This window comes from Erythrolamprus reginae, chromosome 13 (genome assembly GCF_031021105.1).
Source record: "Erythrolamprus reginae isolate rEryReg1 chromosome 13, rEryReg1.hap1, whole genome shotgun sequence".
NCBI lineage: Eukaryota > Metazoa > Chordata > Lepidosauria > Squamata > Dipsadidae > Erythrolamprus > Erythrolamprus reginae.
In genome coordinates this window covers 1,140,019-1,167,225 of record NC_091962.1, presented here as the reverse complement: position 1 = coordinate 1,167,225, position 27,207 = coordinate 1,140,019, and the positions used below count along the sequence as shown (strand labels likewise).

Below are 27,207 nucleotides of genomic sequence, written 5' to 3'. Positions count from 1 at the left end.
CGCCCTCCGGGCTTTCTCCTCTCCGGGCCTCGAGCCCTGGATTTAAAGGGGCCGCGCCGCCCAAAAAACCCGCCGGGATGTCCCGTCGGGAGAAGGAGGAATTTCATCGCTCCTACGCGGTCAGCGACCCCCGCAGCCACCCCAAAGGCTACACGGAGTACAAAGTTACGGCCAAAGTGAGGAGAACCCCTTCCCCCCAGGCTGGGCGTGGGTTTGTGTGTGTGTGTGTTCGTGTGTGCTGGGGGATCTCCGCGTTGCCCCCCATCCCCAAACCTTGCAAAGGGCGGGAAGCGACCGACGGGGGGGCAGCCAGAGAAAGCAAAGAGGGGACTAGTTTCAAGAGCATGTGCAGAGAGCAGAGAGAAGGCGCTGACTTCCCTTCTGCATTATTGTCTGAAGTGGTGTAGGATTTCCTGCCTAAGCAGGGGGTTGGACTAGAAGACCTCCAAGGTCCCCTCCAACTCTGTTGTTGTTGTTTCTTTATTTTGAATTATTATTCAAACGGTTTTTTAAATTAAGTTTTAAAATTAAAATTGTTATTATTTATTTTGAATTGAATGATTATTGAATTATTATCATTCATATATTATTATTATTGTTATTATTATTGTTGTTGTTGTTGTTACAAAAAACCAGTAATACACAGCAAACAGGATTTATATGCTGGATTTCGTATCCCAACATCACAAGTCAAATCCTTCCCAAGCATCTAGGACTGTGTGATGTATTTTCATATGATGCATGCATGTACGGTGGCCTTTTGCAACTAACAAATTATGATTTTGTCAATGTTTATTGTTTTCAAATGCCGGCTGAGGTCTTTTAGCACAGCACCCTGTTTCCCCATTACTTCTGGGACGACCTGTACTGGTTTATGCCAGAGTCGTTTTAGTTCGATTTTAAGATCATGATATCGGCTACGTTTTTCTTGTTTTTCATCAATTTGGCTGTCACCTGGTATGGCGACATCATCATCATCATCATTATTATTTTCACAAAAACAATACACAGCAAATGAGATTTATATGCTGGATATTATTATTATTATTTATTATTATTATTATTATTTTTACAAAAACAGTAATACACAACAAATGAGATTTATATGCTGGATATTATTATTATTATTATTATTATTATTATCACAAAAACAGTAATACTGTACACAGCAAATGAGATTTATATGCTGGATATTATTATTGTTGTTGTCTCAATCTGTATAGTCTGGAGGACAGAAGGGAAAGGGGGGACATGATCGAAATATTTAAATATGTTAAAAGGGTTAAATAAGGTTCAGGAGGGAAGTGTTTTTAATATTTTTATTTATTTATTTATTTGTCAAACAAGTATCGTATCATAGTACATATTAACATAACATAACATCAGTAGAATGTAGTAATAGAAAGGATAATAAGACAGTAGGACAAAGACATTAGGCACAAAAGTGCACGAATCCCAGCGGCCAATTAGGTCCCACAGAGTTGGCCTTCTCCGGGTCCTGTCGGCTAAACAATGCCGTTTGGCGGGACCCAGGGGAAGAGCCTTCTCTGTGGCGGCCCCGACCCTCTGGAATCAACTTCCCCCGGAGATTCGAATTGCTCCTACTCTTCCCGCCTTCCGTAAGACCCCGCCTTCCGCTAGACCCCGTAGAGCTCCATGGTTCAACGAGGAGCTCCGGGAGTTGAAGCGCCAGAAGAGACGTCTAGAGAAGCGATGGAGGAAGAGTAAGTCCGAATCCGATCGAACACTTGTAAGAGCTTTTATTAAGACTTACAAAGTGGCGCTCAAGGCGGCAAGATGCGCGTATCATTCCGCCTTGATTGCATCAGCGGAATCCCGCCCGGCCGCTCTGTTTAGGGTGACCCGCTCCCTTCTTAATCAGGGGGGAGTTGGGGAGCCCTTACAGAGTAGTGCCGAGGACTTTAACACGTTTTTCGCTGATAAAATCGCTCGGATCCGGGCCGATCTCGACTCCAATTGTAAAACAGAGTCGACTGACAACGAGTCAGTCGAGGTGACTGGGGCTAAACGTCTTTGTCCATCTGTCTGGGAGGAGTTTGACTTGGTGACACCTGATGAAGTGGACAAGGCCATTGGAGCTGTGAGTTCTGCCACCTGTTCACTGGATCCGTGTCCCTCTTGGTTGGTTTCGGCCAGCCGAGAGGTGACACGGAGCTGGGCCCAGGAGATTACCAACGCTTCCTTGGGGAGGGGAGTCTTTCCAACACTCTATAAAGAAGCGCTCGTGCGCCCCCTCCTCAAGAAGCCTTCCCTGGACCCAGCCGTACTCAATAACTACCGTCCAGTCTCCAACCTTCCCTTCATGGGGAAGGTTGTCGAGAAGGTGGTGGCACTCCAGCTCCAGCGGTCCTTGGAAGAAGCCGATTATCTAGGTCCCCAGCAGTCGGGTTTCAGGCCCGGATACAGCACGGAAACTGCTTTGGTCGCGTTGATGGATGATCTCTGGCGGGCCCGGGACAGGGGCTTGTCCTCTGTCCTGGTGCTTCTTGACCTCTCAGCGGCTTTCGATACCATCGACCATGGTATCCTTCTGCGCCGGCTGGAGGGGTTGGGAGTGGGAGGCACTGTTCTCCAGTGGTTCTCCTCCTACCTCTCCGGTCGGTCGCAGTCGGTGTTAGTGGGGGGTCAGAGGTCGACCTCTAGGTTTCTCCCTTGTGGGGTGCCTCAGGGGTCGGTCCTCTCCCCCCTGCTATTTAACATCTACATGAAACCGCTGGGTGAGATCATCCAAGGGCATGGGGTGAGGTATCATCAATATGCCGATGATACCCAGTTATACATCTCCACCCCATGTCCAGTCAACGAAGCAGCGGAAGTGATGTGCCGGTGCCTGGAGGCTGTTGGGGCCTGGATGGGTGTCAACAAACTCAAACTCAATCCAGACAAGACGGAGTGGCTGTGGGTCTTGCCTCCCAAGGACAATTCCATCTGTCCGTCCATCACCCTGGGGGGAGAAACATTGACCCCCTCAGAGAGGGTTCGCAACTTGGGCGTCCTCCTCGATCCACAGCTCACATTAGAGAAACATCTTTCAGCTGTGGCGAGGGGGGCGTTTGCCCAGGTTCGCCTGGTGCATCAGTTGCGACCCTATTTGGACCGGGAGTCACTGCTCACAGTCACTCATGCCCTTATCACCTCGAGGCTCGACTACTGTAACGCTCTCTACATGGGGCTACCTTTGAAAAGTGTTCGGAAACTTCAGATCGTGCAGAATGCAGCTGCGAGAGCAATCATGGGCTTTCCCAAATATGCCCATGTTACACCAACACTCCGCAGTCTGCATTGGTTGCCGATCAGTTTCCGGTCAGAATTCAAAGTGTTGGTTATGACCTATAAAGCCCTTCATGGCACCGGACCAGATTATCTCAGGAACCGCCTTCTGCCGCACGAATCCCAGCGGCCAGTTAGGTCCCACAGAGTGGGTCTTCTCCGGGTCCCGTCAACGAAACAATGCCACTTGGCAGGACCCAGGAGAAGAGCCTTCTCTGTGGCGGCCCCGGCCCTCTGGAACCAACTCCCCCCGGAGATTAGAATTGCCCCTACCCTCCTTGCCTTTCGTAAGCTACTCAAAACCCACCTCTGCCGCCAGGCATGGGGGAATTAAGACCTCTTCTCCCCCTAGGCTGATACAACTGTATGTATGGTATGTTTGTACGTATGTTGGTTTTATACATTAGGGGGTTTTAAGTTAGTTTTTAGTATTGGATTTTTACTGTACAGTGATCCCTCGATTATCGCGAGGGTTCCGTTCCAAGACCCCTCGCGATAATCGATTTTTCGCGATATAGTGGTGCGGAAGTAAAAACACCATCTGCGCATGCACGCCCTGTTTTCCATGGCCGCGCATGTGCAGATGGTGTTTTTACTTCCGCACCTGGGAAGACCCAGGGAAGGTTCCTTCCGCCGCCCAGCAGCTGATCTGCTCGGCAGCACCGCAGCAGCGAGGAGCCGAAGATCGGGGTTTCCCCCGCCGTCCACGCAAAGGGGAAACCCCGATCTTCGGCTCCTCGCTGCTGCGGCACTGCCGAACAGATCAGCTGCTGGGCGGTCGAAGGAACCTTCCCTGGGTCTTCCCCACCGCCCACGCAAAGGGGAAACCCCGATCTTCGGCTCCTCGCTGCTGCCCGCCCGCCGCTCGCCCGCCGCCCACCGCTTGAGAGCAAGAGGGGGAGAGATAGAGAAAGAGAGAGAAGGAAAGAAAGAGATGAGAGAGGGAGGAAGAGAGTGTGAGAGAGGAAGAAGCAAGATAGAGAAAGAGAGAGAGAAAGAAAGATGAGAAAGGAAGAGAGTGACGTCATCGGGTGGGAAAATATTTTTAATTAATTTTTTTTTTTAATCGCGATATAGCGTTTCGCGAAGATCGAGATCGCGAAAATCGAGGGATCACTGTATATTGTTTATGACTGTTGTTAGCCGCCCCGAGTTTTCGGAGAGGGGCGGCATATAAATCCAATAAATGAAATGAATGAAATGAAATGAATGAAGACCTATCTATGTCGCCAGGCATGGGGGGGGATAACTATCTTGTCCCCCCCCACACCACCTTTTTTCTGACTGTAATATATGAGAATGGTATGATTGTGTAGTAATGATAGTTTTTTTAATATTGATGGGTTTTAAATTGCTTTTAACTTATATAGGATTTGTACTTTGTATATTGTATTGCTGTTGTTGTGAGCCGCCCCGAGTCTTTGGAGAGGGGCGGCATACAAATCTAATAAAACTTATGCACAGCCCTTACAGACCTCTTAGAAAAGGGGAGAGGTCGATTGTAGATAATGTAAGGTTGAAGATTTTGGGGTTAGGGGAAGAAATGACAGAGTCAGGTAGTGAGTTCCAGGCGTTGACCACTCTATTGCTGAAATCGTATTTTCTGCAGGAGCGATTTACATTCAGTTTGTATCTGTTACGTGCTCTTGTGTTGTTGTTGTTAAAGGTGAAGTAGTCACGGACAGGGCGCACATTATGATGTATGATTTTATGAACAAGTTAAATTAGTTCGGAGATGATGTAGTGGTAAATTTTCTAGATGTAGTATTTGAAGTCTGGAGGAATAGGAAATAGGAATATTAGGAACTTATAAAAATAAAAAATAGGAAAATGAACCCAAGAACAAGGGGGCACAATCTGTGGTTAGTTGGGGAAAAGATCAGAAGCAACATGTGGAAATATTATTTGAGCGAAAGAGTAGTAGATGCTTGGAACAAACTTCCAGCGGATGTGGTTGATCAATTCATAGCAACTGAATTGAAACATGCCTGGGATAAACATAGATCCATCCTAAGATGAAATACAGGAAATAATAGAAGGGCAGACTAGATGGACAAGGAGGTCTTTTTCTGCCGTCAATCTTCTATGTTTCTATGTTGTTGTTGTTGTTGTTGTTGTTGTTGTTGCTGCTGCTATTGTTGTTGTTATTATTATTATTATTTATCTGCAAAAGGGGTCGGGGGCTACTTTCCCCCAGCCCATCCCTTGGCAGAGGTTTTTGTGTGTAAAAGTGCCAGGGGCTACAATGGGGCTACCACTGGATGGGTCTGGGAGAGATTGGGGCAGGTGTTGTCTCTGCCCCCCAGGTTGCAATTGCTGCCCCCCCCCCAGAGAACATCTAGACGTGCAGAAGGGAGCTTGCTTTGAGTTGGGCATCCACCAGTTCTGTGCCACCCAGGAATCGCGTGGTGCCTCTGCCATTCGTGGCATTCCTCCAACCATCCAAGAGGGCGAAACTTGGCAAGGCGCCCTTAATTGACTTTCCCTGCCCTGTTCATTTTTAATTTTTTTTTATTAATTACAACACAGAAAACAAGACAACAGATGTGGAGCAGAAATAAAAAGTTAACATTAGCCACGGCCTATAAAGAAAATGGGTACAAGATGTATTTTAGATGGCACACGACCCCCCATGTGTTCTTCCGGCGTGTCTCAATCGCCCGTAATTACAGGGTAATTAGTCCAGGAAGACACACACCACACGATAAAAGGAAAACCCAAAAGTTTTTATAAACAGAAATAGCTCCCTTTTTAAATGTCAAAGGAATTTTCTGGTACACACAAGGCACAGGTTAAATGCAGTCCAATTGCTCACCCAATAACTGGGAAATTGAGTCCAATTCTAAAGTCCAGAGAGTCCACACACACAATCCTGAACAGCAAAAACCACGATTTTGACGAAACAATGAATCAGATAAACTGCCATGAGGCTAACAGACCAGGCTGCACTTTTATCTGTAGCACTAATTACAGCAGCCCCACCCAACCACAGCTGGCCTCATTTTCTCTTGTAATAATCCTTCAGTTGTTGTCTCCTATGCATCACTCTACGCATGCGTGGATGTGTCATTAATTCTTGTTCAGAATCCAGGGATGATACAGATGACTGATCTCCTTCTGGGCTGTCTGCCAAACTCCCCTCTTCCCTATCACTCACGCTTCCTTGGTCAGAGGAGACTTCGTCTACTGGGAGCAAAACGGGCCTGCGGCATGTGGATGTCTCCCCCACATCCACCTGCACATTCCTTGGGGCAGGATCTGGGCCAGAGCTAACCACAACACCATGCAATTAGCAAAAATAGATAAAAAGCGTTCACCCAGATGTTGGAGATGCAATAAAGAATTTGGATCAAGTTCAAATTTATTATTACAGTCATAGACCAAAACAAATAAAAACGCTCAGTGAACGCACAATCAAAGGTTGGATAAAATGATAAAAAACAGATAAAATCCATCATAAAATCCAGTCTATCAATTATGCATTGTCAATACTACTAAAATTACAATCCATAAGCTATGAAGTCTATATTCAGTTTGATACTATTAGGGAAAGGAATAAACAAGGTTGCCACATTTGTCGTATAAATTAGCTAAGGTGTATTAGGCACTTATAAGCTGGCAACAAATGGTATACATATACACATACATACATTGGATCATATTATCATATGTGGTGGAGGTGCGAGAAAATTAACAGATACTGGGGCACAATTGAGTCATGGCTAGAAGATATATTAGTGAGAAAAGTAGAAAATAAACCTGAATTATTTTTGTTAGGTGTAGCCCGTGAGAATTTTGATAAAGACCAGTTATATTTAATCCTTCACATAACAACGGCAGTATAGTGATTGCACAATACTGGAAAAATGAAAACATACCCGCGGAGGAAGATATTATTGAAAAAATAACATTATGTACGGAAATGGACAGTTTAACTAAGGAAATAAAAAATAGAGATGAGGAAGAATTTATTAATTGTTGGGACAAGTTTTATGATTGGATGGGAAAAAGGGAAAAAGAAAAAAAAGGAAAAGTTAGCCAATAAGTTGTAGAAAACATAGAGAATAAAGATCAGAGTTTCGGATATAAAAGATAATAAAAAGGAAAGATATACCTGATTAAGATCACTGCTAAGATTTGGTGTATATTATGTAAATATGACTTGTGTAATAGAAAATTAGCACTGTTAGAATTGTATTACAGGCACGTTTCAAATTGTCCAACTTTTTTTTAATGTTTCGTTTGTCTTGTTGCATGTGCTTTGTTTATAAATAAAGTTTATTTTATAATTTTTTTAAAAAAACAAGTCAACAGCTAATTTGGGTTGTTTGCAACCCTTGCTTCCTCAGAGGTTGCTATCGGAGATATTGGAGGAGTTATGGTTTGAAATGTATATATTTTTACATTTCTTTGTTATTTTTACAATTAACGTTCCTTAAAGTATATATACAATTAATGCAATTATTATCTGCTTTTCAATATATCTATAGTTAAAATCATCTCTATAATATCTCTATAGTTAAAAACCAGTTATAAAGTTTATCCATTATTTTACAGAAAAAAAGTCCTCTTTGCCCTGTTTAATCTCTTCTTTTTCTCTCTCTCTCTCCCGCTTCTAGTTTGCCTCGAAGGCCAATCCGGATGATACCAAGGAGGTATGTGGAGGAGGACCGAGCCTGCCAAGGGGAAAAGAGATAACTTTTGCAGGACACACTGTTCCAAAGCAGGCGTGGACTGGTGGAGGGGACTTATTAGTGGCTGGATTGACACAAGGCCCTTAGCTGAGGTCTCAAGGAGCCTTTTTTGGGGGGTTGCCCGATGGTGCCAATTCTCCGAGGACGCTGACCCAGGTCAGCTGCAAATCTCTGCGGCATCCACACACCTCAATTTAAGTTAATTAATTTGACTTCTATGCCGCCCAGTCCCAATGGGACTCAAGGCATCTTACGACAGTAAATGCCCTGTTTCCCCGAAAATAAGATGTACCAAGAAAGTAAGGCATGTGACAGGTTTTGCAGAATTTGCTAATATAAGGCATCCCCCGAAAATAAGGCGCAGTCAAGTTTACATACGGTACGGTGGAAAAACATATGGTACCATTCAAAGTTGTTCATAGTGGTACCGTAATAATGTGGCATCCCCTGCTGGCCCCTTCCATCGCTTTGTACCATCCAGTACAGCAGACACAGTCTGATGCTGTCTCACCGCCATTACAGTCTCCACTACAGTGCGTAGACGGTAGTTCACCTGGTGGCCGGAAGCTGCAATAGCGGGAGCATACTGTTGTACCATATAAGTGCTGTCGTTTGTGTGTGTGGGTGCCATACTGACAGGTACCGTACCGTGATCAGTGTACCGTACGGTACACTTTCTTTGGGGGTGTCAGCTTTTCTGCCTGTGAATTTGTCTTATTTGAGAAATATAAGGCACCCCCCGAAAATAAGACGTAGCACAACTTTTGGAGCAAAAATTAATATAAGACAGTGTCTTATTTTCGGGGAAACACGGTACTATGTACAATAAATGAAATCTTTAGTAATAAGTAGTGTTGGGTGAACCAAACTTGCACAGTTCGGGTTCATACCGAACTATGCAGTGTTCAGCATGCTGAACCCGAACCTGAACTTTTTTAAAAGTTCGGGTTTGAGTTCGGCGTTCCGGCTGTCATCTGCTGAGAAGAGGAGGAGGAGCCGGGCACCGGTGGCGGTGGAGGAAGGCGAACACCGGGGAGCTGTCAGCCGGTCGGGAGGCGCAAAAGGAGGCGGGGAATCCCACGATGGGATTCCAGGGGCGGAGCTTTGATGTCATGGAGACTTCTTCCTGGCGTGTGGCTTTATTTCGGCCGGCCAGGAAGAAGTCTCCGTGTCGTCAAAGCTCCGCCCCTGGACCTCCTTTTGCTTGCAGCGCTGCTGCGGCATCCTTTTCTGTAAAAATAAAAAAAATTATTTTTACGGAAAAGGACGCTGCAGCAGCGCTTCAAGCAAAAGGAGGTGGGGAATCCCATGATGGGATTCCGGGGGCGGAGCTTTGACGACACGGAGACTTCTTCCTGGCACATGGCTTTATTTCCAGAAGTGTTCGGGTTCGGCAAACTTACCCGAACTCTGCCGCCAAGTTCGGATAAATTCGGGTTCGCCCAACACTAGTAATAAGACTTATTACTAAATAGGAATTAGTAATAAGAACAATAAAACCCATAATAAACTCTAATGAACTATCCCAGGGGTAGGCAAAGTTGTCTCTTCTATGACATGTGGACTTCAACTCCCAGAATTCCTAAGCTAGTATGATTGGCTCAGGAATTCTGGGAGTTGAAGTCCACAAGTCATAGAAGAGCCAACTTTGCATAACCCTGAACTATACAATCATACAGAATCCGTTACAATCGGACGTGATAAGATGAAGATGAACCTTGGTTAACAGAACACAGGCAGTCGTTGACTGCACAACCACAAATCATGGCCAAAATTTCTGTAGCTAAAGGGAGACATTGGTTAAGTAAGTTTTGGTCCCATTTTACGATGTTTCTCACCATTGTCATTAAATGAATAACAGTTGTTAAGTGAAGGAACAAGAGTTGTTAAGTGGATGTGGCTTTCCCATTGACTTCGCTTGTCAAAAGGGCATTGGTGTGTCTTCACTTCCGTAATGTGTGAATATACACTGCTCAAAAAAAATAAAGGGAACACTTAAGCCACAGAATATAACTCCCAAGTATTCAATGAGAATATTTCATTCATTCAGATCTAGGATGTGTTATTTGAGTGTTCCTTTTATTTTTTTGAGCAGTATACTTTGGGTAGGAACTTTATAGCTCACAAGGTTGTATGAATTCTTAAAATCAGTCGTTTTGGTAAGCCATTATTTTATATGCTCTCTGGTTTAGTGGTACATAGGGGTCGCTACAGTATTTTAGCCGTTATATTGTGAAATTCAGTTAACACCCAGTTAACGTCAAGGCGGGAGGTGGCTACTTAACTTCAACTCCCAGAATTCCTGAGCTAGCGTGATTGGCTAGGAATTCTGGGAGTTGAAGTCCACAAGTCATAGAAGAGCCAACTTTGCCTACCCCTGTTCTAGATAAACCCCCTTGCTTAGGCAGGAAACTCCATATACCTTTTCAGGCAAATGGCTTCCCAGTCTCTTCTTGAAAGCCTCCAGGGATGGAGCACCCACAGGTGTCCAGCTGTTCCACTGGTTAATTGTTATGTGAAGAAATTCCTACTTGGTTCTAAGTTGCTTCTCTCCTTGGTTAGTTTCCATCCATTGTTGTTGCTTTTTGTTCTACCCTCAGGTGAAATAGGTTGAAACCCCCTCTTCTTTGGGGCAGCCCCTCAAATACTGGAAGACTCCTATATTTGAGGGGCTGCCACCAAAGGGCACAGAAGCATCTAGCCTTCAAAGAGAACAAGCATCTAGTCCTCATGACTCCCGAGCGTTTATACTGTAAAGGACAGGAACTGTGGCTTTATCGCCTACATTGTCTACTTTCAGCCAATTTGAAATCCTTCTGGATGAGCCAGAAAAACTAAGCAGGATGTATGAATGGGAGACCACTAGGAGATCTCAAGATTGGAGGCTTGATTAGGAAGTAGAGATGAAAAAGGCAGTTGTGCTGCATTTAACCTGATTTTTTTTCTGTAAACATTCCTCCATCATCCTGTGCTTATAGAATAGAATAGAACAGAATAGAATAGAATACCGGATGATACCAAGGAGGTAATAGAATAGAATATAGAATAGAATATAGAATAGAATAGAATAATAGAGTTGGAAGGGACCTTGGAGGTCTTCTAGTCCAACCCCCTTGCTTAGGCAGGAAACCCTACACCACTGTGTTGATTTTGATGAAATCCTTCTCTTTTCTAGGCAATTTCCCAGCCTGATCTGGGGAAAAGCCTTTGATCTGGCCAATACCGCAATGTGTCCTAGTCAGTTTCACAACCTACTGCAGAAGACAATGGCCTGGCTTGATTTCCATTGATTTTTTCCCCCCAAGTAACATCTTACAAGAGATCCTTTTGCTTCTCCAAGCACACAGAGCCCATAACCGTCCCAAAGGCTTGTCTTACATAAGTAAGAGGGAGGAAAGCAGATTTTACAGGGAACAAAGTCAAGTGATTGAATGTGAGCGAGAGTGACGTGTTCTAAGAACAAAGGACTTATTGTCCTAGTAGGAGATTCTTCCTGTGCTGATTGCCTCAGAGTAAACACACTTGGTAGTTAACTTGTTGGGTTTATCTGCCACTAAGGAAGCGTATAGTGGGCTCCCCCTTTCCTATGATCATCTTCTGTTGACCCACAGAGAACAATCAACCAGTGGAACTGGTTGCCACCAGAGGTTGTAGGGCTCCATCACTAGAGATTTCCAAGAAGAGATTTTTTCAAGAATGGTGTATAGGGACTCCTGCTTGAGCAGTGGGTTGGACTAGAAGACCTCCATGGTCCCTTCCAATTCTATAATTCTGTTCTGTGATCACACGTATCCATCCCTTCAAAAGAAAATCTGGAATAGTATAAGACTGTGATGGCAAACCTATGGCATGCGTACACACAAGACTTTGCCTTCGGAAAGGACATTTCGTCCTCTGGACACTTCAGGGAAATTTCCCTGAAGCCCCGGACGCAAAACAATTGCCCAATGGAAGTTCAGAAAAGCACACTTCCAGTTTACTGTGTGTTGCGGTTGGCTCTGGGCCAGCTCCTGCAACAGAATTTGGATGTTGGCTTAGGAGAGTCCTCAGGTTCCCATACACTTGTCTTACTGCCATCAGCTTCGGACAGTGAGGATTCCTTGCCACAGACACTGGGGAAGAAGAAGAATCATCAGATAGAGAGATGGATGCAGCCATTCCATTAGTTAATGACCCCATTAGTGGGTCATCGGACTCGGAGGATCGGTGGATAGATGCCAGAATGCGCAGGCTCATGGCTAGAAGGGACCAACTGCGTAGGTATCATCGGAGATAAGGGAGAACACCTGTGGCTGGGGCAATTAGGCTAAAGGGGCTGCTGATAAATTGCCAGCGTTGCAGAGAGCGCATGTGGGAGATTATCCGTTTGGAGAAGGAGACGTCTTGTTTGCATTTTGTTCCTGGTTTTTCACAGACTCTTGGGGATATTTCACAGCTAGGTAAAAAGTTGTGGACTGACTGGAAGAGGTCTGGCTGTAACGCTTCCACAGCTGCTTGTATCTGCTTTGCTTGCTTTTGTTCTCGCAACTTTCAAGGACTGTTATCTGTAATTTGCTCAGTTTAAAGTGTGTGCACAGCTTTACTTTGGATAATCATGTTCTGCCGGGGTGTCCCAGCCACCCGTAATTACAGGGTAATTAGTCAAGAGAGACACACACCACACGATAGAAGGAAAACCTTTTTCAACAGAAAAGCAGAAAAAACTCCCTTTTTAAATGTCAAAGGGATTTTCTGGTACACACAAGGCACAGGTTAAATGCAATCCAATTTCTCACCTAGTAACTGGAAAATTGAGTCTAATTCAAAAGTCCAGAAAGTCCACACACAGTCTTGAACAGCAAAACCACAATCTTGATGAACTATGAATCAGATAAACTTCCACAAAGCTAAACCAGCATGCTGTCTTTTTATCTGTAGCACTAATTACAGCAGCCCCACCCAACCATAGGTGGCCTCACTTATCTCCTGTAATAATCCTTCAGTTGTTCTCTCCTATGCATCACTCTACGCATGCGTGGATCCGTCATAGGTTCTTGTTCAGAATCCAGGGATGATAAGGATGATTGATCTCCTCCTGGGCTGTCTGCCAAACTCCCCTCTTCCCTGCTACTCACGCTACCTTTGTCAGAGGAGACTTCGTCGGGAGATTCTATCGGGAGCAAAACAGACCTGTCACTCGCTGGGGTGACAATTTGCTTTGTGTTTCCTGCGCTTTCCTTCCTGGGTCGCCCCCATGCTTCAGGCTGGGAAGCTAGACGGACGGGTGCTGCCAGAAGCATAAATGCTGCCAGTGCTGCTTCCACCCACGCCTTCTGCTTGCACCGCCTGGAGGGGAGCAGGGCAGGAGAGAGGGAAGCTCGTCTGAGGCCAGGAAGGTAGAAAGAGGAAAAAAGCAAGGAGCTCAAACGCAGCAGCAACAGCAGCAGGGGGAAAAAAGAGCTGTGCCGAGCCCGGTAATCCAAGAAGTGACAGCTGCCGATCAGCTGAAGCTGTGCACGCATCTTCATTTCCGCCGGTGGAACTGCATTCCACCCCGTCCTGCCTGCTACCCACCCCTGACACTACCCTTCACCAACACCTTATGTTGTGGCCTGTTGGCCACTGACTTGTCAGGGGTCAGGATCGGGGCCTACTGGATGCGATATTCCGAATTGCAGAGAGAAGAATTGTAATAACTTTTAAGAATTGTAAAACTGCTTAGTCACAGTGAATAGGCCAATTGTAATGCAATCTGATGGGCTCACAAATGTATATTTACATAATGCACCTTTGCAGAGGTGTGGCTTGTGGCTTAGCTTGAAGATATTGTGGCTTAGTATGGTTTAGAGTGGCTTGTGAATTAGTGTGCCCTGTGGTGGCTGAAGAATTGTAGCTGGATATTGTAACTGAGAACAGTAGATAGAGAATTGTGAGTACTTTGTACAGTAGGTGCTAGAGAGAAAGCTACAGCGTAAATAGTGTAAGTTTGCGATGGAAAAAGTAAATATTTTCCTTAAAAACTCTGCAGTACGTGTCTTCAATTATCACCAAGATAAAGGTTCCTGATATCCTGGTCTGAGGCAAGCTGGTTAGCTGCTTTGGCTAGCTGGGTAGGCTAGCTTCTGCAAAATGTTACTCCAGCATGGCCCCTCTAGCATCCACATCAAATGAGGAGGGGGTGTGGGAGTCGGGGTCAGCATCAAGGCAACCTGAGAGCTCCACGGGGGAAGAGGGAATGGAGCTGGCAGAGAGAGAGAGAGAGAGAGAGGCAGAGCCTGGGCTGCCCGTCAGCCCTCAGATGGAGAGTCAACAGCCTCCAGGTCTGGAAGTGGCTGATGAGCAAGAGGAGGAACGGCTGGGGCCCAGTGCTTGATGTGCAGATGCTCAAAAGGCAGAGGAGAGGAGAGCAGTGGAAATCTATGAGTCGGTCCTTGGGACAGAAGAGCCACCGCTGCTAGCGAAGCCCCACCCTAGCTCTGGGGATAAAAGCAGGGGGCGATTGATGAAAGTTAATGATAATGAAATGTTAAAGTTATCAATACTTCGGAGAGGGGTGGCATACAAGTCTAATAAATTATTATTATTATTACTATTATCATTATTATTATTATTTGAGCTTGCAATTACTGAATGAAATTATAGAAATGCAAATGTGGAGAGGCACTGTGGATATACTGAAGTTTTGATCATTTTTCATAAAATGTCATATGATTATAATTCTAATAAAATTCTAAGAAACTAGGATTTAAAATAATGGATTGATCAATTTTTTGTTTTGTTGACTCTTTTAATTTTAATAGTAATAATGTTTGGTTCTTGTTTCATTTTTTTCTTATTATATTTTCTTTCTCTCTTTTTCGTTTATAGGTCTTTTTTATTTTAGCTAGGAAGAGGTAGCATTTTAGTTATTTTAAGGAGAATGTATAAGAAGGGGGAGTGGGCATAACAGCTTATTCGAACTTGCAAGAGGAAGATGAAATTACCTTAATAAGATTAAATCCAATAAACCAATAAACCTAAAGGAAATCAACATAGAATTTAATTAGGAGAAAATTGGATATCTAGATGATAAAATTAGAGGTCAAAGTTTGGGAGGTTTGATGAATACTGGGAGTAATGAATTTGGAACCAGTCATTTTTGGAGGGGCAATTATATATGTGTTACTGATACTGTTTTTATTGTAATATGAAGGTAATTTGAAATGTATTGAAAAATGTATACCCACTCTCACAACCCAAAAAGACAGGGGGCAGGAGATGAATACCAGATAACTATTCATCTTTCGGACAGACTTGTTAGCCTGCCATGAGAGGGAAACCTTTCCTGGGGCTGCCGACATTCCTAATAAAGGAATCTTTTGAATTCACGTCAATGGGCTTGTTGTATTTGAGCTGGGTCAGAACCCATTCAGACGTGCAGGGAGTCCCCGCTTGGAGAAAAGCAGCACAACCACAAATTGGGAGGGCCTTCTTTGTGGTGGCACCGGCTCTGGAACAGACTACTCACAGATTTGTACCGGAAAGCCGTGAAAAACAACTCCGGCCTAGTAGTAATGAATGTTTTTATCTTAAGGGTTTTCAATTGTTTTCAATTGTTATTTATATTGTTTTACTTGTTGTACGCCGCCCGTAGTCCACGAAAAAATGGGCGGCTTATAAATTTAATAAGTGAAATTAAATTGTCTGTCGTGTCAATCTCTTCGCGTCCCACAGATCATAGTCTGGAAGAGATACAGCGACTTTAAGAAGCTGCACGCGGACCTGGCCTACACCCACCGCAACCTCTTCCGCCGCATGGAGGATTTCCCTGCTTTCCCGCGGGCTCAGGTCTTCGGTGAGTCCTCGAACGACCCCTTGTTGTTTTACAACCCAGAGAAAAAAAGCACAGATGGGGGGGTAGCTCCCTCTTCCCTCAGGGGCCTGTCTTTCTGGGGATTACAATGCCGCTAAACCCCAGCCATTTAGGAATCGTGCAGAATGCAGCTGCGAGAGCAGTCATGGGCTTACCTAGGTATGCCCATGTTTCACCATCACTCCGCAGTCTGCATTGGCGGCCGATCAATTTCCGGTCACAATTCAAAGTGTTGGTTATGATCTTTAAAGCCCTTCATGGCATTGGACCAGAATATCTCCGAGACCGCCTCATGCCGCACGAATCCCAGCGACCGATTAGGTCCCACAGAGTGGGCCTTCTCCGGGTCCCGTCAACTAAACAATGTCGGTTGGCGGGCCCCAGGGGAAGTGCCTTCTCTGTGGCGGCCCCGACTCTGGAACCAACTCCCCCCAGAGATTAGAACTGCCCCTACTCTTCCTACCTTCCGTAAACTCCTTAAAACCCACCTTTGCCGTCAGGCATGGGGGAATTGAAGCACCTCCCCCGGGCATGTTCAATTTATACATGGTATGCTTGTGTGTGTGTCTGTTAGTATATGGGGTTCTTTTAAATCTTTAAATATTTTAAAGTTATTTGGATTATTTATGATTTGTTCCATTTTGTTGTGAGCCGCCCCGAGTCTTCGGAGAGGGGCGGCATACAAATCTAAATAATAAATAAATAAATCCCCTTAAACCTTGCTCCCAAACCTTCCGCAGGCCGATTTGACCCCGAGGTGATTGAAGAGCGGAGGAAAGCGGCGGAGGACATGCTGCGCTTCACCATCCCCATCCCGGCCTTAAATAACAGCCCCCAGCTGAAGGAATTCTTCCGGGTATCTTCATTTATTTATTTATTCTGCATTTATTTTGGGCGTTGAAGTCCTCAGGTTTCCTGGGCTGTGAAACAAGGCATCAAACCAGGATATGGATTTGAGGCCCTGGGCTCAAACATGGCGACACAGCCGTTGAATTTCCTACCACAAAGCTGGTGCGACATGCTTAACCCAACCAATTTGCATTAAAAAAAAAAAATCCACTTTCCTGCAAAGAACAAACCCCATTACGGAGAACGGATTCACTTTACAACCGTGCTTTCACTTAGTGACTGCTGCAAAAAAAAAAAATCAGGCCTGGTGACTTGTCTCCTGATTTACAATCACCACGGTTTATGGTCGTAATTCTAGGATAAACCGCGGTTGTAAGACAAGGACTACCTATAGTTTTGACTCTCCTTAGCGTCCGAATCCAGAAGGCGGCAAACTCAAGCCCCTCGATTGCCTGGATTGTGTGAAAGCCAGCGGGTTGCTTTGTCCTTCCAGGGCGGAGAGGGCCTGAGCAGTCCCAAGCAGTGGGAGTCGCCCGAGCTGCCTCGCCCTCTCATCCCGGTGCCCACGGCAGGAGTCGAGCAGGGTGAGGAGGCTCTGGGGCTGGTTCAGGACGATGGGCTACTGGACCCGAAGCCGGAGGCGGCCAGCAAAGATGGCGTGTCCGAGCCCCAAATGGAGAACCAAGGTACCTTCTTTCAGGCTCTTGATTCTAAAATGAGAAAGGTTTCTTTCTTTTCTTTCTTTCTTTCTTTCTCTCTCTTTCTTTCTTCCTTTTCTTATTTCCTTCCCCTCCCTCCCTTTCCCCTGCTCTTCCCTTTTTTCTGCCTTTTTTCCTCTTTCTCCCTTTCCTTCTTCCCTTCCTCCTCTCTTCGTTCCTTTCTTTTTTCTGCCTTTTTTCTTTTTTCTTCCTTGTCTCCTTCCCTTTCCATCCTTCTTCCTTCTTTATCTATCCTCCCTTCCTCCTCCCTCCCGCCCTCTCTTCATTCCTTTATTTCTGCCTTCTTTCCTTCTCTTCTCTTCTTTCCTTCCCTTTTCTTCTTCCTTCCTTCTCTATCTTCCCTCCTCCCTCCCACCCTATTTGTCCCTTTGTTCTGCCTTTTTTCTTTCCTTCCCTTTCCTTCCTTCTTCCTCCTTTCTCTCTTTCTTCTCTCCCTCTCTCCTCCCCTCTCTTTGTTTCTTTTTCTTTTTTCTGCCTTCTTTCATTTTCCTTCCTTCTTTTCTTCCCTTCCCTTTCCTTCTCCTTTCTCTATTTTTCTTCCCTCCCTCCGACCTTCCTTCTCTCCTTTCCTTCCCCTCCCTTCCTGCTTTCCCTTCCTTTCCTTTTTTCTGCCTTTTTTCCCTACCTTCACTTCTTTTCCTTCCCCTCCCTCACTTCCTTACCCTTCTCTTTCCTTTTTTCTGCCTTCTTCCTGTCTGGTGAATTCTGGAAGTTGAAGTCCACTTGTAGGGTCTGGCCTCTCTCCCCCTTATTCAAGAAAGTAAAGACTCTTGAAAACTTTGTATTTCAAAAGGAGCATTTTATTGAACAGGATGAAATACAAACAGGTTCTGCGATCCCTCAGGCCATCCAAGTAGAATAAAAGGAATTAGGAACCCCTAATTGAATAGAATAGCAACAGAAAGATAAGTAAAAAGGAACATTATGGACTATGCAGAAATGAATAGACTTACAATGAAAACTAAGGATAAAGGAGACTCAAAGTTTTATAAAATTTAGGGGGAAATTTATGAATGGATTGAAAATAAAAATGGACAAAATAGTTAATGTAAATTCAATGTAAAGGGGAAAAAGAAGTGAGAAATATGACTGGGAGAACCCAAAGAGAAAAGGAGGCAGCGTTAGATAAATATGTAACAATATCGCTGAAAGCTATCACGCGCAAGCCCCCCCCTCGTGAGATTTTGCTTCCTGTGCATGTGCAGAAGTAAAATCTCGCTTGGGTGCATGTGTGCACGCCGGAGATGTGGATCTGCATGGGTAGCACAGCGGGAGCGGTAAGCCCCACCTGGTTGTGCGCCCACGTGGCGCAGAAGGTAGCGAACTGGCAGTGAGGTAAGTTAGAACCCACCGTTGGGGCACATGGAAGAAAGCAATAAAGTAAAGAATTGTAAGCAAAGTTTCCTTGGCAGATTCATGGCTCTGACACCACCCATCTTAAAGTTACCGACATTTTGGTCTAATGAATTGCAGGCCGGCAGCCATTTTGGGAGGCCATTTTGGGAAGCCATTTTGGGAGGCCATTTTGGGAAGCTAATCTTAAGGTTCCATAATCTCCACACTAGATGGGGAGTTTATTACTAGACGTTGTGCTCTTGCTTCTAACTGACTAAGGCTTTCACCACAGAGGGGGCTTCTGACGTTGTGCAACAAGAGAAAGATCTGGATGCCCTATTTTCCTTCCGGGCGGAAGACGAGGAAGAAGAAGCCAAGAACGACTCGCCTTCTCACTGCCTCTTATCGGTCCAAGAATTAGCCCTTTTTGACCCCTTCTCCAAACAAGGTAGGTAGGAAATGAAGACCCACCAACAGCGCCTCTCCTCTTCGTGTGCAGGCGTGGTGGTCTGGGAGGCAAGATCACGGATAAGGGAGGAAACCTCCCCGTGGAACATACAGTAGAATCCCAGGGCTGAATCCTAAATGCTGGAAATGTCACCATATAAATGGAACATATTACCCTGTGTGGTGGACCTGCCCAATAATTAAAAAATTCGGGGAAGGAAATGCATAATTGGCTTGAAGCAATAATAGAACATAGAAACATAGAAGTCTGACAGCAGAAAAAGACCTTATGGTCCATCTCATCTGCCCTTATACTATTTTCTGTATTTTATCTTAGGATGGATCTATGTTTATCCCAGGCATGTTTAAATTCAGTCACTGTGGATTTATCTACCACATCTGCTGGAAGTTTGTTCCAAGGATCTACTACTCTTTCAATAAAATAATATTTTCTCATGATTTGTTAGGAATACTAGACCAAAAAACTCTGGAGGGTTTCCTTGAGCCTCCGGGAGGATGAAAACGGCTTCCCCAGACTTCTGGAAGTTCCAGAAGGACTGTTTTTTGTCTTCCCCTGAAAATGGCCTCCCCCAGGCTCTGGAGGCTGGAAATGGGCCCATTTCTGAACTTCTGAGAGACACGCTTTTCACCCTCCCCAGACTCTGGAGGCTTTTCTTGAGCCTCTGGTATCATGAAAATGGCCTCCCCTGGGCTACAGAGGCTGGAAATGGGCCTGTTTCCGAACTTCCAAGTGTTCTGTCGGGCTCTCTGGTAGACTCCTCCCAAAAATTCACAGGTACAAATTTCAGACACACACACGTTTGAAAATTCAAAACAATGTTCTTTATACCGAAAATTCACTTAAACTAAGCCCTCTTTTGGTATAGCAAAGAGCACTTGTCTCCAAACAAACGGGTAATTTGTACAAGTCCCTTATCAGTTCTGTGATACTTAGCTTGCAGCTGTGAGGCAATTCACAGTCCTTCTTCTTTCACAAAGTGAAACACACTTTGCTCTGGGTTAGTTTCAAAGCGGGGAAAAATCAGCACACAAAAGGTCGAAGTCAGTAAAGCGGTCACGAAACACAACGATCAGATAATCCTCCACAATGGCCAAACCCACAGGCTGCTATTTATAGCAGCCTCACTAATCACCACAGCCCCACCCAACCACAGGTGGCCTCATTTTCTTTGATAATAATCTGTCAGTTGTTGCTGCCTATGCATCGCTCTCCGCATGCGTGGCTGTATCATTAACTCTTGTTCCAAATCCAAGGAGGAGATAGATAATTGATCTCCTTCTGAGCTGTCTGCCACACTCTCCTCCTCCCTGTCACTCATGTCTTCTTGGTCAGAGGAGCCTTCATCAGCAGATTCCACCAGGGGCAAAACAGGCCTGCAGCATGTGGATGTCTCCCCAACATCCACAGTCCTTGGGGCAGGAGCTGGGCCAGAGCTAACAACAATACCAAGAGGCCCATTTTCTGCCCTCTCCAGACTCCGAAGGCTTTTCTTGAACCTCTGGTATGATGAAAACAGCCTTCCCTGGGCTATAGAGGCTGGAAATGGGCCTGTTTCCGAACTTCCAAGAGGCCCATTTTTTCCCTTTCCAGACTCTGGAGGCTTTTCTTGAGCTTCCGGTAGGGCGAAAACAGCCTCCCTTGGGCTTTGGAGGCCCTTGAGAGGGGGCAGGGGGAGCACAAGGGGTGTCGCATGTGTGCAGGATAGGGCGCACAGAGGGCACACACACTGCATTATGGATGCCGTCATGCACGCACATGCGCTTTCGGCATGTGACGAGAAAAGGGTTAGCCGTTACTGCTTCACACCATCCCAAATTTGGTGGTGATTTCTTTGTTTCTGCGCATGCGAAAATCGGCCAAATTTCGTGTGCGAGAGAATCCTCGTGTGAGATTTCGCTTCCGGCACATGCGTAGAAGCCAAATCTCTCGCGAGTGCACGCATGCAAACATCAGAGGTGCATGCGCATCTCCATTTCCGCTACTACACTACTGCCACTCCAGATCATTCACCATCTTTGTTGACCTTCTGGCCGTCTCCTTCTCTAACCACATCCCATCCAATCTTTTCTTTCCGATCCGATCCAGCTTCTACTGCCACCGGTCTCTCCCACGGAGAAGGCCTGGATTCTCTGGAGGTTGCAGGAACCAAACCAGAACTCCTGCTCAGTGCAGACACCGCGCAGAAACCCGAGGCAGAAGATACCGCGTTGGATCCCGGCAGGTATCTGCCCCAAGCGACGGAGAGGATCAGCCAAGCCGTGCTGTGTGAAGCCTCCAAGGACTACCAAGGCGCCTTTCACGGCTACCGCAGCGGAGTTGACTTGCTCCTTCAGGGTCTGCAAGGTAGGCTGGGTGGAGTGGGCCAGGGGTGGGATTCAAAAAAGTTAGCAACCGGTTCTCAGCCTGGTTGCTGGGTGTGTGCAGCCTACTCTGCCTCCTGTACCGGGGAGGGTGTTGTCCTCCTCCACAAGATCCAGAGGCCTTCCTTGAGTCTCTGGAAGGACGAAAATGACTCCAGAGGCTGGAAACGGGCCCGTTTACAGAATTTCTGGTAGGCCCATTTTTTAATCGTGATTGTTCTGAGTGCTCCTTGTCCACCTCAGGTCATGTTAGATTCTGAGGAGGATGAGCCAGGCCCCTCTGGGTACCCTGGGCCAGTAGGGACGGAAAACATTCTTGACAGAAAGTAACAATGAAAGAGCTTGCAAGCGGGTAACAGCTGGAAACATTGGTTTCCAGCTGGTTACAAGCGGTGTGCCATAAGGGTCTGTTCTGGGTCCTATTCTTTTTAATATGTTTGTGAGTGACATAGGGGAAGGTTTGGTAGGGAAGGTTTGCCTATTTGCCGATGACTCTAAAATGTGCAATAGGGTTGATATTCCTGGAGGTGTCTGTAATATGGTAAATGATTTAGCTTTACTAGATAAGCGGTCAAAGCAATGGAAACTGCAGTTTAATGTTTCCAAATGTAAAATAATGCACTTGGGGAAAAGGAATCCTCAATCTGAGTATTGCATTGGCAGTTCTGTGTTAGCAAAAGCTTCAGAAGAGAAGGATTTAGGGGTAGTGATTTCTGACAGTCTCAAAATGGGTGAGCAGTGTGGTTGGGCGGTAGGAAAAGCAAGTCGGATGCTTGGCTGCATAGCTAGAGGTATAACAAGCAGGAAGAGGGAGATTGTGATCCCGCTATATAGAGTGCTGGTGAGACCCCATTTGGAATACTGTGTTCAGTTCTGGAGACCTCACCTACAAAAAGATATTGACAAAATTGAAAGGGTCCAAAGACGGGCTACAAGAATGGTGGAAGGTCTTAAGCATAAAACATATCAGGAAAGACTTCATGAACTCAGTCTGTATAGTCTGGAGGACAGAAGGGAAAGGGGGGACATGATCGAAACATTTAAATATGTTCGAGGGTTAAATAAGTTTCAGGAGGGAAGTGTTTTTAATAGGAAACTGAACACAAGAACAAGGGGGCACAATCTGAAGTTAGTTGGGGGAAAGATCAGAAGCAACGTGAGAAAATATTATTTTACTGAAAGAGTAGTAGATGCTTGGAACAAACTTCCAGCAGACGTGGTTGGTAAATCCACAGTAACATGCCTGGGATAAACATAGATCCATCCTAAGATAAAATACAGAAAATAGTATAAGGGCAGACTTAGATGGACCATGAGGTCTTTTTCTGCCGTCAGACTTCTATGTTTCTGAAAAGACGAAAACAACCTTCCCCCAGAGGCTGGAAATGGGCCCGTTTCCAGAACTTCTGGGAGGTCCATTTTTTTATCCTCCCAGGGCAGTGATTGTTGTGAGTGCTCCTTGTTCACCTCAGGTCATGTCAGATTCTGAGGCAGGCCCCTCTGGGTACCCTGAGGCAATGGGGTTAGAAAACATTCTTGACAGAGAGTAACAATGAGAGCTCGCAAGCGGGAAAGAGTTTGGAACATCGTTAGCATCTGAGTCTTCGGAGAGGGGCGGCATACAAACCTAATAAATCTTAATCTGGTTCGGGCTGGAAAGAAACTTATTTGGAGCAAGTTAGAGCCATGAAAAATAAAACCCTGCAAAGACTTAGGGCTTAGGAAACATTCTTGCAAAGAGTAACAGTGAAAGAACCTGCAAGGTAAGAGCTGGGAAGAATGTGGCTTTTTTTGAAGCTTTTTTTTCCCTCAGCCCTAACTATGCAACTTGGGCGTCCTCCTCGATCCACAGCTCACATTAGAGAAACACCTTTCAGCTGTGGCGAGGGGGGCGTTCGCCCAGGTTCGCCTGGTGCACCAGTTGCGGCCCTATCTGGACCGGGAGTCACTGCTCACAGTCACTCATGCCCTCATCACCTCGAGGTTCGACTACTGTAACGCTCTCTACATGGGGCTACCTTTGAAGAGTGTTCGGAAACTTCAGATTGTGCAGAATGCAGCTGCGAGAGCAGTCATGGGCTTACCTAAATATGCCCATGTTACACCAACACTCCGCAGTCTGCATTGGTTGCCGATCAGTTTCCGGTCACAATTCAAAGTGTTGGTTATGACCTATAAAGCCCTTCATGGCACCGGACCAGAATATCTCCGGGACCGCCTCCTGCCGCACGAATCCCAGCGACCAGTTAGGTCCCACAGAGTTGGCCTTCTCCGGGTCCCGTCAACTAAACAATGTCATTTGGCGGGACCCAGGGGAAGAGCCTTCTCTGTGGCGGCCCCGACCCTTTGCAATCAACTCCCCCCAGATATCAGAGTTGCCCCCACCCTCCTAGCCTTTCGTAAGCTCCTTAAAACCCACCTCTGTCGTCAGGCATGGGGGAATTGACATGTTCCTTCCCCCTAGGCTTATAAAATTTATGTATGGTATGCTAGTGTGTATGATTGGTTTTAACTTGTGGTGTTTTAAAATTAATTTAAATATTGGATTTGTTTACATTGTATGGCGATTGCTGTGAGCCGCCCCGAGTCTGCGGAGAGGGGCGGCATACAAATCTGATTAATAAATAAATAAATAAATAAATGTTCTCTTAGGGCTAGAAAAAAAAGCTTAGAAAAAACTACATTCAGAGTATAAGACACACCTGAATATTCAGCCTCTTTTAGGGAGGGAAAAGGTGCATATTATTATTATTATTATTATTGTTGTTGTTGTTGTTGTTGTTATTATTATTATTATTATTATTTATTAGATTTGTATGCCGTCCCTCTCCGTAGACTCAGGGCGGCTCACAACAATAACAAAGACAATGTAAGAACAAATCTAATAATTTAAAAAACACTGAAAACCCCATTATTAAAAGCAAGCATACACACAAACATACCATGTATAAACTGTATAGGCCCGGGGGAGATGTCTCAGTTCCCCCATGCCTGACGGCAGAGATGGGTCTTAAGAACTTTACAAAAGGCAAGGAGGGTGGGGGCAGTTCTGATCTCTGGGGGGAGCTGGTTCCAGAAGGTTGGGCCGCCACAGAGAAGGCTCTTCTCCTGGGTCTCGCTAAGCGACATTGTTTAGTCGACGGGACCCGGAGAAGGCCAACTCTGTGGGACCTAACCGGTCGCTGGGATTTGTGCGGCAGAAGGCGGTCCCGGAGATATTCTGGTCCGATGCCATGAAGGGCTTTATAGGTCATAACCAACACTTTGAATTGTGACCGGAAATTGATCGGCAACCAATGCAGACTGCGGAGTGTTGGTGTAACATGGGCATACCTAGGGAAGCCCATGATTGTTCTCGCAGCTGCATTCTGCACGATCTGAAGTTTCCGAACACTTATACTCCGAAAAATACGTATGTCCAGGCAAGAGTATCTGAGAAAGAAAGGATCTTGGCATTAGTAGTTCTAGGAAACAGTTGGCCATGCCTTGTCATTATTTAAGGGACAATCACGTGAGAAGTGATTGTGATGGACAACGTTCCTAAATCCTGGCCATGTGTGATCTCCAGAGTTAAAAGAGCACTTTTGCTTCAAGTCAGCTTTAAACCCATGCAATCTGCATCGTTGGAGAGATTACAAAGATATGTGAGTTCGGTTGATTGACAGAATCACTTCAAAGGAAGTTCTTTAATAAGTCTTTGGCTTCAGTCCTGGACTTATGCTTATCTCAGAGACATTAGCCTGGGAACACTGCCAGAATGGACTAATAATATCTTGGACTATTAATCATTTTATACCTGGACTTTTTGTAATCATTATAGCTTCTTATGTGTTCTGTCTGGCTCTCTGGTAGAATCCTCCCGAAAATTCAAAGGTACAAATTTCAGACACACACACGTTTGAAAATTCAAAACAATGTTCTTTATAACGGAAATTCAAATAAACTAAGCACTCTTTTTGTATAGCAAAGAGCACTCGTCTCCAAACAACCTGGTAATTTGTACAAGTCCCTTATCAGTTCTGTGATACTTAGCTTGCAGCTGGGAGGCAATTCATAGTCCTTCTTCTTTCACAAAGTGAAACACACTTTGCTCTGTTTTAGTTTCAAAGCGGGGGAAAATCAACACTCAAAGGTCGAAGTCAGCAAGACAGGCACGAAACACAACGATCAGATAATCTTCCACAATGGCCAAAACCACACACTGCTATTTATAGCAGCCTCACTAATTACCACAGCCCCACCCAACCACAGGTGGCCTCATTTTCTTTGATAATCTCTCAGTTGTTGCTTCCTATGCATCGCTCTCCGCATGCGTGGCTGTATCATTAACTCTTGTTCCGAATCCAAGGAGGAGCTAAATAATTGATCTCCTTCTGAGCTGTCTGCCAAACTCTCCTCCTCCCTATCACTCATTTCTTCTTGGTCAGAGGAGCCTTCATCATCAGATTCCACCGGGAGCAAAACAGGCCTGCGGCATGTGGATGTCTCCCCCATATCCACATTCCTTGGGGCAGGAGCTGGGCCAGAGCTAACCACAACATTATGTACCAGAGTTTGTGTGACTTTTAATTCAGTGTGTGGCTCACCTAGACAGAAGAGATAGATATTTCTCTCCCTAGGCATAATAATATATCTACCGAACGAAACTCTGCATTGGCAACAGGAAAGGCAATGGGCCAGTAAAACATTCAGGTCCAGGTTTTATAGGGTTTATGGTTTATGGTATGGTTTATGGTTAACTGTTTATGGGGTTGTTAAATGATGATTAATGATGATTCCAGGGTCCAAGTGAGAGCCACCAAAAAGACAACCAATCTGTCGCTTCCCGTTTGCAGGCGACCCCAATCCAGCCCGCAAGGAAGTGGTGACGAAAAAGACAGCGGAATACCTTCAGAGGGCCGAAGAAATCTTCCAGCAACATTTGAAGCATCTGGAACTGTGACTCCCAATTTCCGCCACGAAGTCGCTTGTATTTATTTCCCTGCGGCCAGCAGACCCAGGTTACAATTTGACCACATTCCCAAGGCCGTTTTTGTTTTCAGGGGGTTCAGGAATTCCCACGTTAAAAAAAAAAAGGCTGCAGCTAAATTCTTAGCTTTCGTTGTGCATTCGGGCCCTTTCCAATCCTCTGCCCGCAATCCCGGATTCGGAACGTTAAACCTGGGCGAAAAATAACCTTGGGACTTTCTCTTCCCTGTGAGGAGGGCTGAGAAGGCAGAGGGGTGTTTGAGGTTGGCCGAAAGGGCTTCTCCAGTTTACACAGTTGTCTGAATGTTTGGAAATTCCTTCTTTTGGTTTATTCAGTTTCAGAGGTTTTCCCAAACTCCCTGTGTGTTAAAACTTGACGAACAAGCAGGCTGGGTTTATCCAAGCAAAGGGAACAAGGTTGTACAGGTTGTGTGAATGCAGTGCCAAACATCTAGAGAAGGAATTCTTTAATTTTTAATTTTTTTGCAACTCCTCTTTAAAAGTGCCTTCCTTGACTTGAATCCATGTCGACTGTCCAGTAATTTCTTGTGGACGCCCAAAGCGACACAATTGCCAGAGAGAGAAAAATATTTGAGATCATTGGACAGAAATATCTGGGGGGTTTTTTGTTCCAAAATGGAAGGCAAAAGAATAAAAGAGGGCAGAAATTTTCTGCGTGTTTTCAACCCAG

At 45.4% G+C, this 27,207-nt stretch overlaps 1 protein-coding gene across 1 annotated transcript; it reads left to right on the top strand.

Moving 5' to 3' along the window:
* On the top strand, nucleotides 1-27,207 carry SNX15 (sorting nexin 15). Its single transcript, XM_070766090.1, has 8 exons — nucleotides 1-176; nucleotides 7,911-7,946; nucleotides 15,678-15,798; nucleotides 16,557-16,672; nucleotides 17,159-17,351; nucleotides 19,012-19,167; nucleotides 21,274-21,531; nucleotides 26,384-27,207. Exons 1-8 carry the CDS (start codon nucleotides 78-80, stop codon nucleotides 26,488-26,490), a joined length of 1,086 nt encoding a protein of 361 aa, XP_070622191.1. The 5' UTR covers nucleotides 1-77; the 3' UTR covers nucleotides 26,491-27,207.